Below are 13,327 nucleotides of genomic sequence, written 5' to 3' on the forward strand. Positions count from 1 at the left end.
AGGGAGCAGGTAAGTGCTCTCATCTCCAAAAGCAATAAGCAATTGAAAGGCCCCCAGTTCCCAGGTACCTTAAGGTCCCTTGTAAGTTGGTGGCATCATGCAGAGGCAGTTAATAGGACCAGAACCAGTGCAGGGGAAATCCCTTCAACGGCATTTTGCTTCATGCCTTAGAACGTGAAACCTTAGTCATTAATGTACCCATGCAAGAAGAATAGAGCTGGGGGGAGCATGGATTGGGGGAGGATCACTTTGTGCCAAGTACCTGCAAATACACCCAGAGTCAGATTAACATTAGTCTGTAGTGCCTCAGCCATGACATGTGATGCTCTGAATCCTCTGTGATGACTCCCGGCTGGAAACTCCCATTTCAAGCCCTGTGCTGGTACTATTGCATCAGCACGTTTCTCAAGTGACTCGCGGCATTAAGATGAGGGACCTTTGGGGTTTTTGAAATTCTTTTACTGCCAGAAGCACGGCAGATCAGAGGGCAGTCCCAGCTGGCAGGGATTGGCTGGGTGGAGGTTTGGAGGAGGGGAAGGGGGTGGCAGTGCCGGCACAGCCATGGTGCCTTTGTGTTCCGTGCGAGGCTGGGAGCGCCGCAGTGAGTCAGCCCTGCGGAGAGGAGAGGAGAGGAGCGAGCGGGGCCTCTGCAGCAGCAGCACCACGGGGACAGGGCCAGCCGCAGTCAGTGCAGGCTCTGGGAGGTTCAGGACCAGATGCCAGAGCTGCCAGCACAGACAATGCCTCCACAGAGCCTGCTGACCTTGTTGTTTGTTAACCCTTTCACACTGTTTTTTGTTTGTTTTATTCCAAGGGCAGCAATTTTTGTTTTCACTGCTGTTGGAGAAGCATTTTTCAGTACCAGCATTTTATCTCTGATTGCTCAGAGATTGGCTTTCCTGGGGAGATCTGGCTTACAGAGAAGCAGAGTAACCTGGAAAAGAAAAGCTTTTGAGAAATAAAGACCTTGTTATGAGAAGCTGATCCCAGAAACGAAGTTGCTGTTTTTAATTACAGAGTAACAGCAGAGCTAATGACTGCAGCTCTCAGCAAACCTTGTTTCCTTCACAGCTGGCCACGGGATACTGATTGTAGGGCATTCTGATGTTTCCAGCTGGCTGTACTGTCCAAACCATCGCTGTGCTCAGGTGAGAGTTACTTGTCTCTGATGCACAGGACTTAGTTTTACAGCTATTAACTATCTTTTTCTCTTGACATGATTAATTTAAACCCAGAGCACATCTTTGCAATGTCACTTGACCTGAAGTGGGAATTTTCCGTTTCACGGCCAAAGGATTTTGTCCCAAAATGCTTCTCCATTTTTGTTCCTGTTAAAGCTAATAAATGCTGTTATTTTTTTCTTCAGTGAGTTCCTGAGAGACAAAGCTTTGCAACTTGTATCAATGGTTTTCAGCCAAGCTGGTTCTTGTGTCACAACACAAAAGTACACAGGGAAAAATCCTGCCCTGACCTTACAGTATTTAGGGGCTGAGGCTTTTGGCACCCACATTGTACCCATAAGGTACCTATAGACCCCTGACAGCTCTCTCAGACCTGAGCGAGCACAAGCTGGGCAGGGTGCAGCTCCTGGAGAACTGGGGGCTTGTCTTTCCCATTTTCCTTTTGCTGAGGGACAGGCTGCCCTCAACACAGGATCAGGTTTGGCTCTTCAGGATTCATCAAGGGGATAGCAGGGACTGTGTAAGTTCCAGAGCCTTTTCTGGCACTTTGAACTGCCCTGTCTGTGCTGTTACACCTGTGCTTTCTTCCTTTGCCTTTGGCAGAGAGGAAAAGGGTGACTTGAGTGGCAGAGAGTGAATTCAGCCACCCTGTTCTAATGGCTGTCTGCATGAGGTAGGCTAAGGACAAATCTTGGGAAATCATGTATATTCCCAAGACTGGCAGTTTGCTCTAAGCAGCCTCCGTGGCTCCTGTGTGCCTTGGGACAATTTCTTACACATCTTTGTGAATGCCTGTGAAAATCAGAAGACAAGGCCATATTTCAAGAACCCCTGATGCAGCAGCAGTGCTGGCCCCTGCCCCACTCCTGCAGCTGCTCCATGTGCTCCCAGCTCCTCCCAAGTGTGCAGGTACAACTGCTCTTGCTGCCAGGTGGTGAACCTGATTTGGGAATTGAGCCAGATTAAAAATAACTCAACCTGAAGAAAAAAAAAAAAACAGGTTTGCTAAAGAAAATGCAAACAAAACTACAGCCTGTGATTCCTTCTGCCTGTTACAGGGGCAGTGGAGGGAAAGAATATGGAATTATTCTTAGGGGAGTGTGCAGTATTGGCAATGCAAGACAAGGCTAATTTAATGCTGAGAAATAAAAGGAGAACATCCAAAGGATTCAGACTTTAGCAGAACATGCCACAAGCTGGGCTGGATGATATATCTGCAGCCTCCTGGAGCAGATGCCCATTGCTTGGCACGGGCTGTTCACTTCTCCCAGCAGCACAGACAGGAGCACTCTAATCCAGGCTTGGGACTGGCAGCCTGAGGATCTCTGTGGCTGAAGGGTTCTGAGGTGAAGCTCTGTCAGTGCTCCAGGTGGGCTCAAAGGCAGGATATTTATGGTGGGTGTTCCTATCTCTGCAGTCGGTATTTGCCTTTACCTCGGCATCTCTTCCACTGCCAGCTCAAGTCACTGTCACAGCCCTGTCAGCTTGTGTGTTCCTGGGGAAGGGACCTGTTTGGCCACAGGCAATTTGGGTGCTATACACGCCTTCTGACATCCAAATTCGATTTAACAGCTTGGATGGGCCCTTTCTTCTTCACAGACAGATAAGCAGGGCTGAGAGCTGGTTTTAGAATTCATCTTCTCAACTTCTGATTTTGGGGTCTCCTCCACCTGTATGAAGCTAAAAATCATTCCCAGCAATACAGTGCTGGGTGTCCCAGATGTGCATAATTTCATAAGGAAAACCTTACAGCTCATCCAGTTCCACCCCCTGCTGTGGGCAGGGACATTTTCCACTACCCAGGTTGCTCCAAGCCCTGTCCAGCCTGGCCTTAAATACTTCCAGCAATCCAGAGGCAGCCACAGCTTCTCTGGGCATCCTGTGCCAGGGCCTCAGCACCCTCCCAGGGAACAATTCCTTCCCAATATCCCATCTAACCCTGCCCTGTGGTAGTGGGAAGCCATTCCCCTTGTCCTGCCCCTCCAGGCCCCTGTCTACAGTTCCTCCCCAGGTCTCCTGGAGCCCCTTTAGGCCCTGGAAGGGGCTCCATGGAGCCTTCTCTTCTTCAGGTGAGCCCCCCAGCTCTCTCAGCCTGACTCAAGAGCAGAGGGGTTCAGGTTTTGGAGCATCTCTGTGGACTGAAACCAGTCTTAGCCTCAAATTCCCAAAACAGTGCTGCACATTGTTTTCCCAGCCTCACCAGCATCATTCCCATCTCTTGCTTTCAGGCCCCTTTCCCAGCATCCTACTGACAATAGGAGCAGCTTGTAGCATGGATAAGCACTGACATCGTGGAATGACAAGCATGGCTCAAAACCTAATAAAAATCCAAGTCCAGGCCAGACAGGGATATTACATTCATACACAATTACATCCCCCTTCACTTTCCTAGGAGAGATTCATCAGCAGTGCCTACATCACCTGAGTGGACCCATGCCTTGTCAGCTTCCCTCGGGTACACAGGGGCTGGGGGGCCCAGGGTGGCACTGTGGGCATCTTGGGATGGAGGTCTCAGGATGGGTTCTCAGAGGTCTCAAAATGGAGTCTAGGATGGGGATCTCCGGATGGAATCTCACGATGGATGGGGTGTCAACATGGCTTCGCGGTGGGGTCTCATGACGGGGGTTCAGGATGGGGGCTCACGATGAGATCTCATGATGGGGGTTCAGGAGGGGGTCTCATGACGGGGGTTTAGGATGGGGGCTCACGATGGGGTCTCATGACGGGTTCCGGGTGGGGTCTCACGATGGGGTCTCATGAAGGGTTCGTGACGGGGTCTCACGAGGCGGGTTTCCGCCGCCGCCCTTCTCAAGATGGCGGTGCCCTTCCCGTGATGGCGGCTCTCCGGGGCCGGTCACGTGCCGCAGGGCGGGTGGGGAATCCCGGCACGTGCCAGCGCGCTCAGGTGACCGGGAGTGGGCGGTGCCGCGGGGCGAGGCCGCGCCCAGACCACGCCCCCGGCCCCGGTGCCCCGGGCTGGGACAGCGCCCCGGGCTGGCGCTCCTCGGGTGCCGCGGCGGCGCCCGCCCGCCCGGCCCAGTGGGGATTGTTCCTCACAGCGTCGGCTCAGAGCGCCGGGCAGGGCAGGGAGCTCACCCCTCGCCTGCCCCGGGGGCGGTGCTCCGGTGCCTCCGCCCCTCACCGGCTGTCCAGTCCCGCGGCAGCCGCTCGCACCGGAGCCGCGGCCTGGCTTTGCTTCGCCACTCCCGGTCCCTTCCCCTGCGCCGGCCGTCAGGGGGTTCGCGCTTGCCGTCGGCTCCCGCTGCCACGCGATGCCGTCCAACAAATCCGTCTCGGACGCGCCCATCGTGCAGTTCACCAACTGCCGCATCCTGAGGGAGCACCGGCTCCAGAGGTGAGGGCACCGGCGGTGCCAGAGTGGCTGCGGGTACCGGGGCTCTCGGGGGTACCGAGATGGCCGGCGGTACCAGGGCTGTCTGGGGGGTGTCGTGTTGTCTGTGGGTGCCCGGGCAGTGGGGCTGCCGGACAGGCTGCCGAGCTGACCTGAGCCCTGCAGTGCCCAGGGACTGTCCCAGCTCCCCTTGTGCACCGGCTGCTGGCGCTCCCTTGCCGCGCTCTGCCGTCCCGTGTCCCCCTCTGCCGGGTTTGGAGGGAGATGGGGTGGCTGCGGTGTACGGTCCCTGTTGTTTTGCCTCTTCTGCCAGCCCCTTGGTGTTTTGGCCATCATCACCACCACCTTCGAGGGGCAGCCCATGAAAATCCTGCTCCTGTGAGTTTTGTAGAGCCAGAGCCAGGCAGAGAGGGCTGCTCGTTGTGTCCCAGCTGAAAGAGCAGCTGTGCTCTGGCAGACATCGCAGAGCCCGTGGCTGGAGCTGCCGGTGGGATGCACTCTGCTCAGGATCGCTGGGGCACAGCCACCTGCTCCACGTGCTGCAGATGGCACCAGAGCTTGGTGTGTGTGACTGTCCCTCCAGGGAGGACCTGTGGGTGCGAGAGGGGAAGATCCTCAACCCAGAGAAACTCTTCTTTGACGAAAAGGGCTCTGCTGATGTCCAGCTGGACTGCAAGGACAGCATCATCGCCCCAGGTTTCATCGATGTCCAGATCAATGGTACAGTGAAGCCACATGCACTCACAGACTGGGGGCATCCCGGGTTTGTCCATCCCTGACCCCAGCCCCAGTGCCCATGGCCACGTTTCAGTTGCTCAGGGGAGTTGTTAGTCACCCAACCAATGACAAAGAGCAATTTTGCCTATGGTAGCTGCTGTTGTGTAAGTGATCCCCTTTGGCCAGGTGAGGGTTTCCTCTGAACTCATTTTTATCTATATTTTACCCTGCACCTGCACTGGAAGGATCCCTGCCCTACCCTTTCCAGGATGTGGGAGGAGAGGGCAAGACTTCCCATAGGAATAATAACAATTAACAGCAACAGCTTTGTTCAGAAGGAAAGAGGGGCTTGTTCTATGGTAGCTAAAGTTGGTAGGCCATTCCATTTTCAGCTGGGACTCGTCACATTTTGCCCTGCATCAAAATAAAAAGGCTGTGCTTGCAAAACACTGGAGTGCTGTGGGAAAGAGCACTTAATCAGGGCAGTGATGGTGAGATTTGTACTTGTGGAACCTTAGAATGTAGGACAGAAGTGCTGGTGGAGCCCTCTGTGTCAGCACCCTACAAATGGAACATCTCCCTGCAGTCACACAAAGTCTTTCTTCAGTGTTTCTGGGTGGAGCACACTCCTGGGGAAGCAGCAGTTTCACCCCTGTTTTGTTTGTGGTGCAGGAGGCTTTGGGGTGGACTTCTCTCTGGCTACAGATGACTTCAAATCAGGTATTGACCTGGTCAGTCAGAAAATCCTGTCCCATGGAGTGACCTCTTTCTGTCCCACCCTGGTGACCTCTCCTCCATCTGTGTACCACCAGGTAAGGAGCCTTCTCCTCTCCCATCCGCAGGGTGATCAGGGACTGAGGTTGGTATCAGGAGGTGGGTAGGCCAAGACTGGGATAGCTGCCAGGGCAGAAAAGCTACGGGCATGAGGAGCTGGACTCTACCCTGGGTTTCTTGCCCTCAGCCTTTAGAATGCTGAGACAGCCATGTCTCCCAAGCAAGCTCTGCACACCAAGGCTTGGAGACAGCTTTTCCTTTGTGGGCTGTGATGGTCCCAAGTGGTCCAGCTACAAATCTCCCTGCAGACCTGACATTTGGGTTTGATTTGGCAGGCTGGGGGGCTGTATCTGTGTTGCCATGTCTGACAAACCCCTTTCTCTAGGTTCTCCCTCAGATCAATGTAAGAAATGGTGGAGCCCATGGAGCAGGAGTCCTGGGTAAGTGGATTTGTCCCTCTGTGGTGCTACTCTAGGTGGGCAATTATCTTGTTCATGGTTGAGGTGAAAGAAGTTACAGAGCACAAATAGGGGCTGGAACTCTCAGTGGGAGGGATGCACAGGTGGGCACAGACCCACCTTGTCCCTTAGTCCATGCCTGGCTTTTACTGTGTTTTCTGCTGTCGTACACACTGCTCCAGCCCCTGGAGCAGTGGGGTGGCTTGGCTTGGCCAGTGGCCAGCACTGCATCCTCACTGTGCTGAGCTCACAGTTGCCCGAGACGTGTTTTGCTGCAGAAAAATAGCAAGGGTGTGACTGGAGCAGAGTAGACACAGCAGGTTTCTTGGTCCTTGGCAGGGGGAGGAAGGGTCATGGTTCTTTGTTCCTGTTTGACAGGAGCCCACCTGGAAGGGCCGTTCATCAGCAAGGAGAAGAAGGGTGCCCACCCGGAGCACTGCCTCCGCACCTTTGAGGCAGGCGCTTTCCAGGACCTGCTTGCCACCTACGGCTCCCTGGACTGTGTGCAGATTGTGACCCTGGCCCCTGAAATGAGGAGGAGCAGTGAGGTGATCCGGGAGCTCACCAAGCGGGGCATCTGCGTCTCGCTGGGTAAGGGCTGGGGCACCCCGGGCGTGGGGGGAGCTCTGGCCACCCCTCCCTTGGGGCTGTGGCGTCTCTGACAGTGTCTCAATGCAACTGGACAGGGTGGGATTCTGGATGTGACAGACCTGTCACAAATGGGGACCTCGCTTGATGCTGTCAGTCTGTCATAGCAAGGGCCCAAGCTTCTATTGACTTAGGAGCCCCTGCAGTAAGCACAAGGTGCTGTTCTAACACAGGGAAGAATAGCAGTCTTAGGTGGAGGTTTGATGATGTGGAAGGTTCAAACTCTGAAGTTCCACTGCTTTAGGCCTTAGACAGGCAAAATCATTTTCCAAAGGTTACTGTTGGTTTGATAACTCTGTTTATCAACCAGCAGTAGAGTAGGAACCTCTCCCTCCAACATCTGGCTGGCCTCTGACTTAAAGCTGGCTGCATTTTTCTTTTCCTTTGCTTCACAAACTCTTCTTTGTCTCAGATCATTGAAGATTTTTTTTTTTAAAGGGAGGAAGTTATTCAGGGTGAAATTAAACCTCAAGTGAAAAGGGCATTCATACAGCATACTATCTCTTATCCCAAAGCCACATAAAGAACTCAAGAAAGGCAAGGTTAGCCCACAGAGCTGCTGTCCTGTTGTGGAAACAGAAGTTTCTTTCTGGATAGTTTGATTCCCATATGTTTTCCTGGCAAAGTTCCCACTGTTGTGAGGGTGTCCTCTGATAATTCTCTACAAAACATTTAAGTATCTGAGGCCAGCAGAAAGGTGTATCGTTGGACCTCAAACTCAGCCTGAAGACAGCATGCTGTGAGCAAGGCAGCATTGTGACAGCTGTGGTGTGAATACTGAAGGAGTTTGGGTGAAGCACCCACTCCCAGAATCCCCCCAGGTGATGGCCAGACACATCTGTGACCTCAGGCCAGGGTGGGCATTAGAGCATAGTCCAGTGATGGAGTGTCTTTGCTCCTATAGGGAAATCAGTGGAAAGGTGGGCAGAGGAATCAGGGGTTGGTCTGTGTTCCCAGGTCACTCAGTGGCTAATCTCTCCCAGGCTGAGGAGGCTGTGCAGCACGGAGCAACCTTCATCACTCACCTCTTCAATGCCATGCTGCCGGTGAGTCCCCAGAGGCACCTGCCCTGCTCCAGGGCTGCTTTTGGGCTTTCTCTCCTGCTCCCCATGGGTCTGTGTTCTCCCCAGCTGGTTTTGTACCATGCTTTGTAATGAGGTTTTGGCACTGAACCTCTGGCTTCACATTCCTGTTGCTGGATCTGAAAGAGAGTCAAGGATGTAGCAGACTCTTGAGGTTCATCACAGAGAAGGACTAGGAAGTGTTGGTGGGTGAGAGCGGGACATGCCCTTGCTGTGTACACCCAGACACCCTCCTGTGTGTGAGCAGCAGGGAAGGGGGGATTCTGCCCCATTCAGGTGAGACCCCACCTGCAGAGCTGCCTCCAGCCCGGGGGCCAACATCAGAAGGATGTGGAGCTGCTGGAGTGAGCATAGAGGAGGCCACAGAGATGCTCCAAGAGCTGGAGCCCCTCTGCTCTGGAGCCAGGCTGGGACAGCTGGGGGTGCTCATCTGGAGAGGAGAAGCTCCAGGGACACCTCAGAGCCCCTTCCAGTGCCTAAAGGGGCTCCAGGAGAGCTGGAGAGGGATTTTGGACAAAGGCCTGAAGTGGCAGGACAAGGAAGAATGTTTTCCCACTGCCAGAGGGCAGGGTTAGATGGAATATTGGGGAGAAATTCGTGGCTGTGGGGGTACTGAGACCCTGGCACCCAGAGGAGCTGTGGTTGTCCTGTCCCTGGAAGCATTTAAGGTGAGGCTGGATGGGGCTTGGAGCACCCTGGAATAGTGGAAAGTGACACTGCCCATGGCAGGGTTTGCAACAAGATAAGTTCTATTGTCCCTTCCAACTCAAACCAACCTGTGATTCTGTGATTCATGGCAATGCCCAGGTTTGCCTGGTAAAGCTGCCAGGCACTGTGATAGAGATGGCACTGCATCCCCTGAAGTGAAGTCTCAGCCAGTGTGTCCTGGTCCTCCACAGCTTGTCCCCTCTCTCCCCTCGAGCAGTTCCACCACCGTGACCCTGGCATTGTGGGGCTGCTGACAAGTGACAAGATTCCTGCTGGGCGGAGGGTCTTCTATGGCATGATTTCTGATGGCATCCACACCAACCCCGCTGCCCTGCGCATTGCCCACCGAGCCCACCCCAAAGGTGAGCCATGGCAGTCCCCACAGTGTTACCAGCCACTCCAAGCACTGTACCAACTCCCAGAAGACATTTGTGCTGCCCTTGCTGTCTGCAAGGTCACAGCCACATGTGCTGATCCCTCAGTCCTCTCGCTTTGGTGCGATGTGGCTGGAGACACCTGGTTCCTCTCTGGGAGGGTCAACAGAGCACAGTACTTGGAGCTGCAGCAAAACCAGCAGCAGTGTTGACAAGGCCCCTTTCCTTCTGTTCCCCAGGGCTGGTGCTGGTGACAGATGCAATCGCTGGCATGGGGCTGGCACCGGGTCGGCACACGCTGGGTCAGCAGGTAGTGGAGATCGATGGGCTGAACACCTACATCGCAGGTAAGTGCTGTCCCTCTTGCTGAAGAGCTGGGGACAGTGCTGCCACTGGCACCATCCCGAGGAGCTGAGCACACCTTGCTGTCCCTGTCGGTGTGTGGCAGCGTTTGTGCCACCCTCTTGGGTTTTGATGCCTGGTGGATCTGCAGTGACTTGGCCTTGGGGATAATGAAACTCCTGGTAAAGAGGAGAAGTGTGCCACCCTTGTGGAGAATCTGTTCAGTTATAGCTGTTTGCGACATATTTGAAAGAAAGCTTCATTGCCCAGTGTCAAGGCTGCTAGAGGTTCAGGGCATTAGTAAGGACAGAGAAATCTTAGAGATATTTATTGTCCCTTTTCTTCATTATAACACTACTACTTCCTGCTAGCTAAATTCCCTAAGTTTCAAATTCCCAAGCAGATGAATACTGGGACGGTATTTCAGTGAAGGAGCATTCCTTTCTCCATTCCCTGTCTCTGGGAGCAGATGCCTGTGTTGTGAGCTGGTTTTCACCCAGTGCAGCTGGTGTGATAGTGGAGCTGGGGATAACACCCACATACCTCTTCCTGTGTTCCAGCAGGAAGTGGCTGCAGGACCTTCAGCTTGCTCCTCCTGCAACACAGGACTTCTGCACTTCTAGTCCCATTATGCTTCCCTAGTGCCCTGCTTCTTGCTGTGAGCTATGGGCGCTGCTCAGTGCCATCCTGTTCCTTCCCAGGTACAAAGACCCTGAGTGGCAGCGTGGCGACCATGGACACTTGTGTGCGACACTTCCAAGAAGCCACAGGTAAGAGAGCCTTGTCCACAAGGTGCTGCTCCCTATGTTGACACGGGAGGAGGGCTTGCTTTTGCCAGATGTGTCCATTTCACCAGGAATGTTCCCTCTCACCTGAGACGTGGTAAGGCCTCGGATCAGTGCCCTCAGATGAGCCCCTTTTTGAGGGGGAACTAATAGAACTAATGAGAGGTGAACTCTCCTGCTTCTTCCTCACAAAAGTGCATGGTTTTCTCTTCTCCATACCCTAGGTGTTCAGTTTTCCTATGCCTGCTCTCTCCTGTAGGGATATTTCCCTTCCCAGCTCCAGCTGGCTGTGCTGAGGGTGTTCCAGCTTGGGTCCATCAACTGCCTGGTTGGGTGTTGCCTTGTCCAGGGGGATTGGGGCTGCTGTGGCAATGGGGCTCTGGCTGCCCTAACATCTCCCAAATTCTCTGTCCAAGGGTGCTCGGTAGAGACCGCGTTGGAGGCGGCGTCTCTGCATCCCGCTCAGCTCCTGGGGATTGAACATAAAAAGGGGACACTGAATTATGACTCCGATGCAGGTACTGGTGTGGGCACAGCATGTACTGGTATGGAGACAATGGTGTCAGGGCTCACAAGTGCTGGAGCAAAGCAGGGGCTGCTTTGTAAGCATATGCTCATGCCCTGTTTTGGTGGGAGCTGCAGGGAGACTTGCTCCACCTGGGATATGCTCTGGGCTTTTGCTCCAGTGGTTTTTCCTTTTTGCTCCAGTGGCTTTTCCCTTGGATACTGGTGGTGTTTGGGAAGCCCTTTGGAGTGCCCCCCACATCTCAGCTGAGCAGAAAGCAGAGCTGCCATTGCCAGGATTGTTCTGCAGTGCCATCCTGGGGTGGGGAGAAACCCTTCCCCAATGATCTCAGCTCTCCCCAGCCAACTCCAGCAGCTCCATTCTGACAGCTGCTTTCTTTCTCTCTTGTCCCACACAGATTTCCTAATGCTGAATGACAGCCTGTATGTGCAAGCCACGTACATTGCCGGCGAGGAGGTCTGGCGACAGGATGTGTCGGGCATGTGACACTGGGCTGTCCCAGTGCCCTCCAAGGTTCACTGGCACTGTGGTTAGCAGCTCTGGCAACCACCCCACTTCTCTCTTTTGGTTTTTTTTTTCCCAATTCTTTCCTGCAACTCTCTCAAAGGAGCCTCATACCAAAGAGCTGCATTTTCCAGCTTCCAGTTATAGCCATGCCTGCTACGAATTTGTTGGTGCTCAGTTGGTGGTATGGGGAAAGAAGGCAGCTCTGTGCTGGCAAGGAATGCCAGTCCTGGAGTGACCTACAGGACTGCACAGCTGTCCTGCCCCCAGACTGGTGCTCCTGTCACCATCTGACAGCAGTGAGGAGTTGTCCCAGCCTTTGCACAGTTTATACAGCACACACAAACCTGCTCTGCACCTGAGGCAGGCTCAAGCCATTCCAATTCTTCTGCCTGCTGTTTGCTTTGCTCCCAGGCAGCCATGACTTGTTAGACATCAGCTTCCACCAGCTCAGCTCGCAGCTCTTCCCATGACAAGGTTTCTGTTGTGTAAGCAGAAGCTGAGGATCATATTTGGATCTCCTGACAGCCCTTTTGTCGTGTGTCCTCAGAGCAAGGCTGCCACATCTCGCTTAGTCAGTGTCCTTGTGGGGCTGAATCCTCAGGGCAGAGATCAAACCCAGGAATACCAAGGCATTGCTGGTCCTTTGTGCCTTTACCCTGCATGGGCATTGAGTCTACAGAGCTGGAGATATGAACAGCGTCCTACCACATAAAACTGCTCCTTTCACTCCTTGCTCTGTCTGGATGGGTTCTGCAGGCTCTGTGCCAGCCATACCAAGAAGAGCCTTTGAATCGCCTGATGGGTGTGTTCATTCCTCAGGCTATGGATGGGAAACTTTGCTATAGGAGATGCAGCCAGACTGGTGGTGACAGGTTCACAAGCCTTCAGTCTAGCTCAGGCACTGAGGGAGAGGAAAACTGCGGTGGGATTCTGGCTTTTCAAGATGGATACAATAACTCATTATTTTGTGCTCATTATCTTCTCCAATACTTGACTGTCAGATTTTTTCCTGATGCTGGGACACTTGTATATGAAGGCTGAGGCTAATTTTGACCCTACTCAACCACTCAGAATAAGCCTCGAGATAAAGTCTCAAGACAACCTTGGTTAAGGCTCAAACCACTGAGGTGTTTTTTGTAATGAGGAGATGGCTCAGACAACGGCCAAGTCTCAGTGAGGGTGGAGATTGTAAGGCAGACAGAAGTCAGCTTGGGATTGTCAGAAATGTACCGATTTTTCCAGTAGCATTTTATAATCTTTAGCAGCAACATTTCGAAGTGATTCCCCAGCACTTTAGAGCCCTTCTGTCAGCCCTGGAGAATTTCTAACATCAACTGCCAATGTCAAGAAAAATTATAACCTCCATGGTTTGAACATTTGAGAGACGGCACACCCTGTGCAGTGATACCCTGTGCTGCTGCAGTACTGACCTCACGGGGATCAGCTGGCTGTTGTTGGAAACAATCCAATAGGGAAAAATGCCTATGAAACAAGGTGTCTAACTTTTTATTTACAAAATTAAACAATCAAAAGGAAATATAAAACAGAAATGGAAATAGACAGTACCAGTAGGTGTGTATTAACCTTTTTTGCCTGCCCTGGTGCTTGCTGGCACGGCCTCCGTCAGGCCGGCATGTGAGGGGCCGGGGCTGGTCTGGGCGCTCCTGCGGGGATTTGGCGCAGGGAAGGCGGCACCGCCGGATCCCCGCGGCCCGCTCCGTGGGCACACGTGTGTCCGGCACAGCGTGGGGCTCAGGGCAGCAGGAGGGAGGCGCAGGGGGCACAAACAAGGTGGGCGCTGGGGCGTGGGGCCCGGCGCTCTCGGGCGGAACGGCGGCGGCAGCGCGGGAAGCGGCCAGAGCGCTGAGCACGG

The 13,327-nt window shown here is 53.7% G+C and overlaps 1 protein-coding gene across 2 annotated transcripts; it reads left to right on the forward strand.

Moving 5' to 3' along the window:
* Nucleotides 1-4,195: 4,195 nt before the first annotated feature.
* On the forward strand, nt 4,196-13,019 carry AMDHD2 (amidohydrolase domain containing 2). 2 transcript variants are annotated; one of them, XM_059484142.1, is made up of 11 exons: nt 4,196-4,536; nt 5,117-5,253; nt 5,923-6,062; nt 6,410-6,464; nt 6,861-7,073; nt 8,088-8,176; nt 9,138-9,282; nt 9,534-9,641; nt 10,338-10,406; nt 10,838-10,939; nt 11,345-13,019. In XM_059484142.1, exons 1-11 carry the CDS (start codon nt 4,454-4,456, stop codon nt 11,431-11,433), a joined length of 1,230 nt encoding a protein of 409 aa, XP_059340125.1. In that variant the 5' UTR covers nt 4,196-4,453; the 3' UTR covers nt 11,434-13,019. The 2 variants fall into 2 exon arrangements, with proteins under 2 accessions (XP_059340125.1, XP_059340124.1); XM_059484141.1 differs by having other exon boundaries at nt 12,002-13,019.
* Nucleotides 13,020-13,327: the final 308 nt, after the last annotated feature.

The sequence above is a fragment of the Ammospiza nelsoni genome, chromosome 17 (genome assembly GCF_027579445.1).
Source record: "Ammospiza nelsoni isolate bAmmNel1 chromosome 17, bAmmNel1.pri, whole genome shotgun sequence".
NCBI classification, from domain to species: Eukaryota; Metazoa; Chordata; class Aves; order Passeriformes; family Passerellidae; genus Ammospiza; species Ammospiza nelsoni.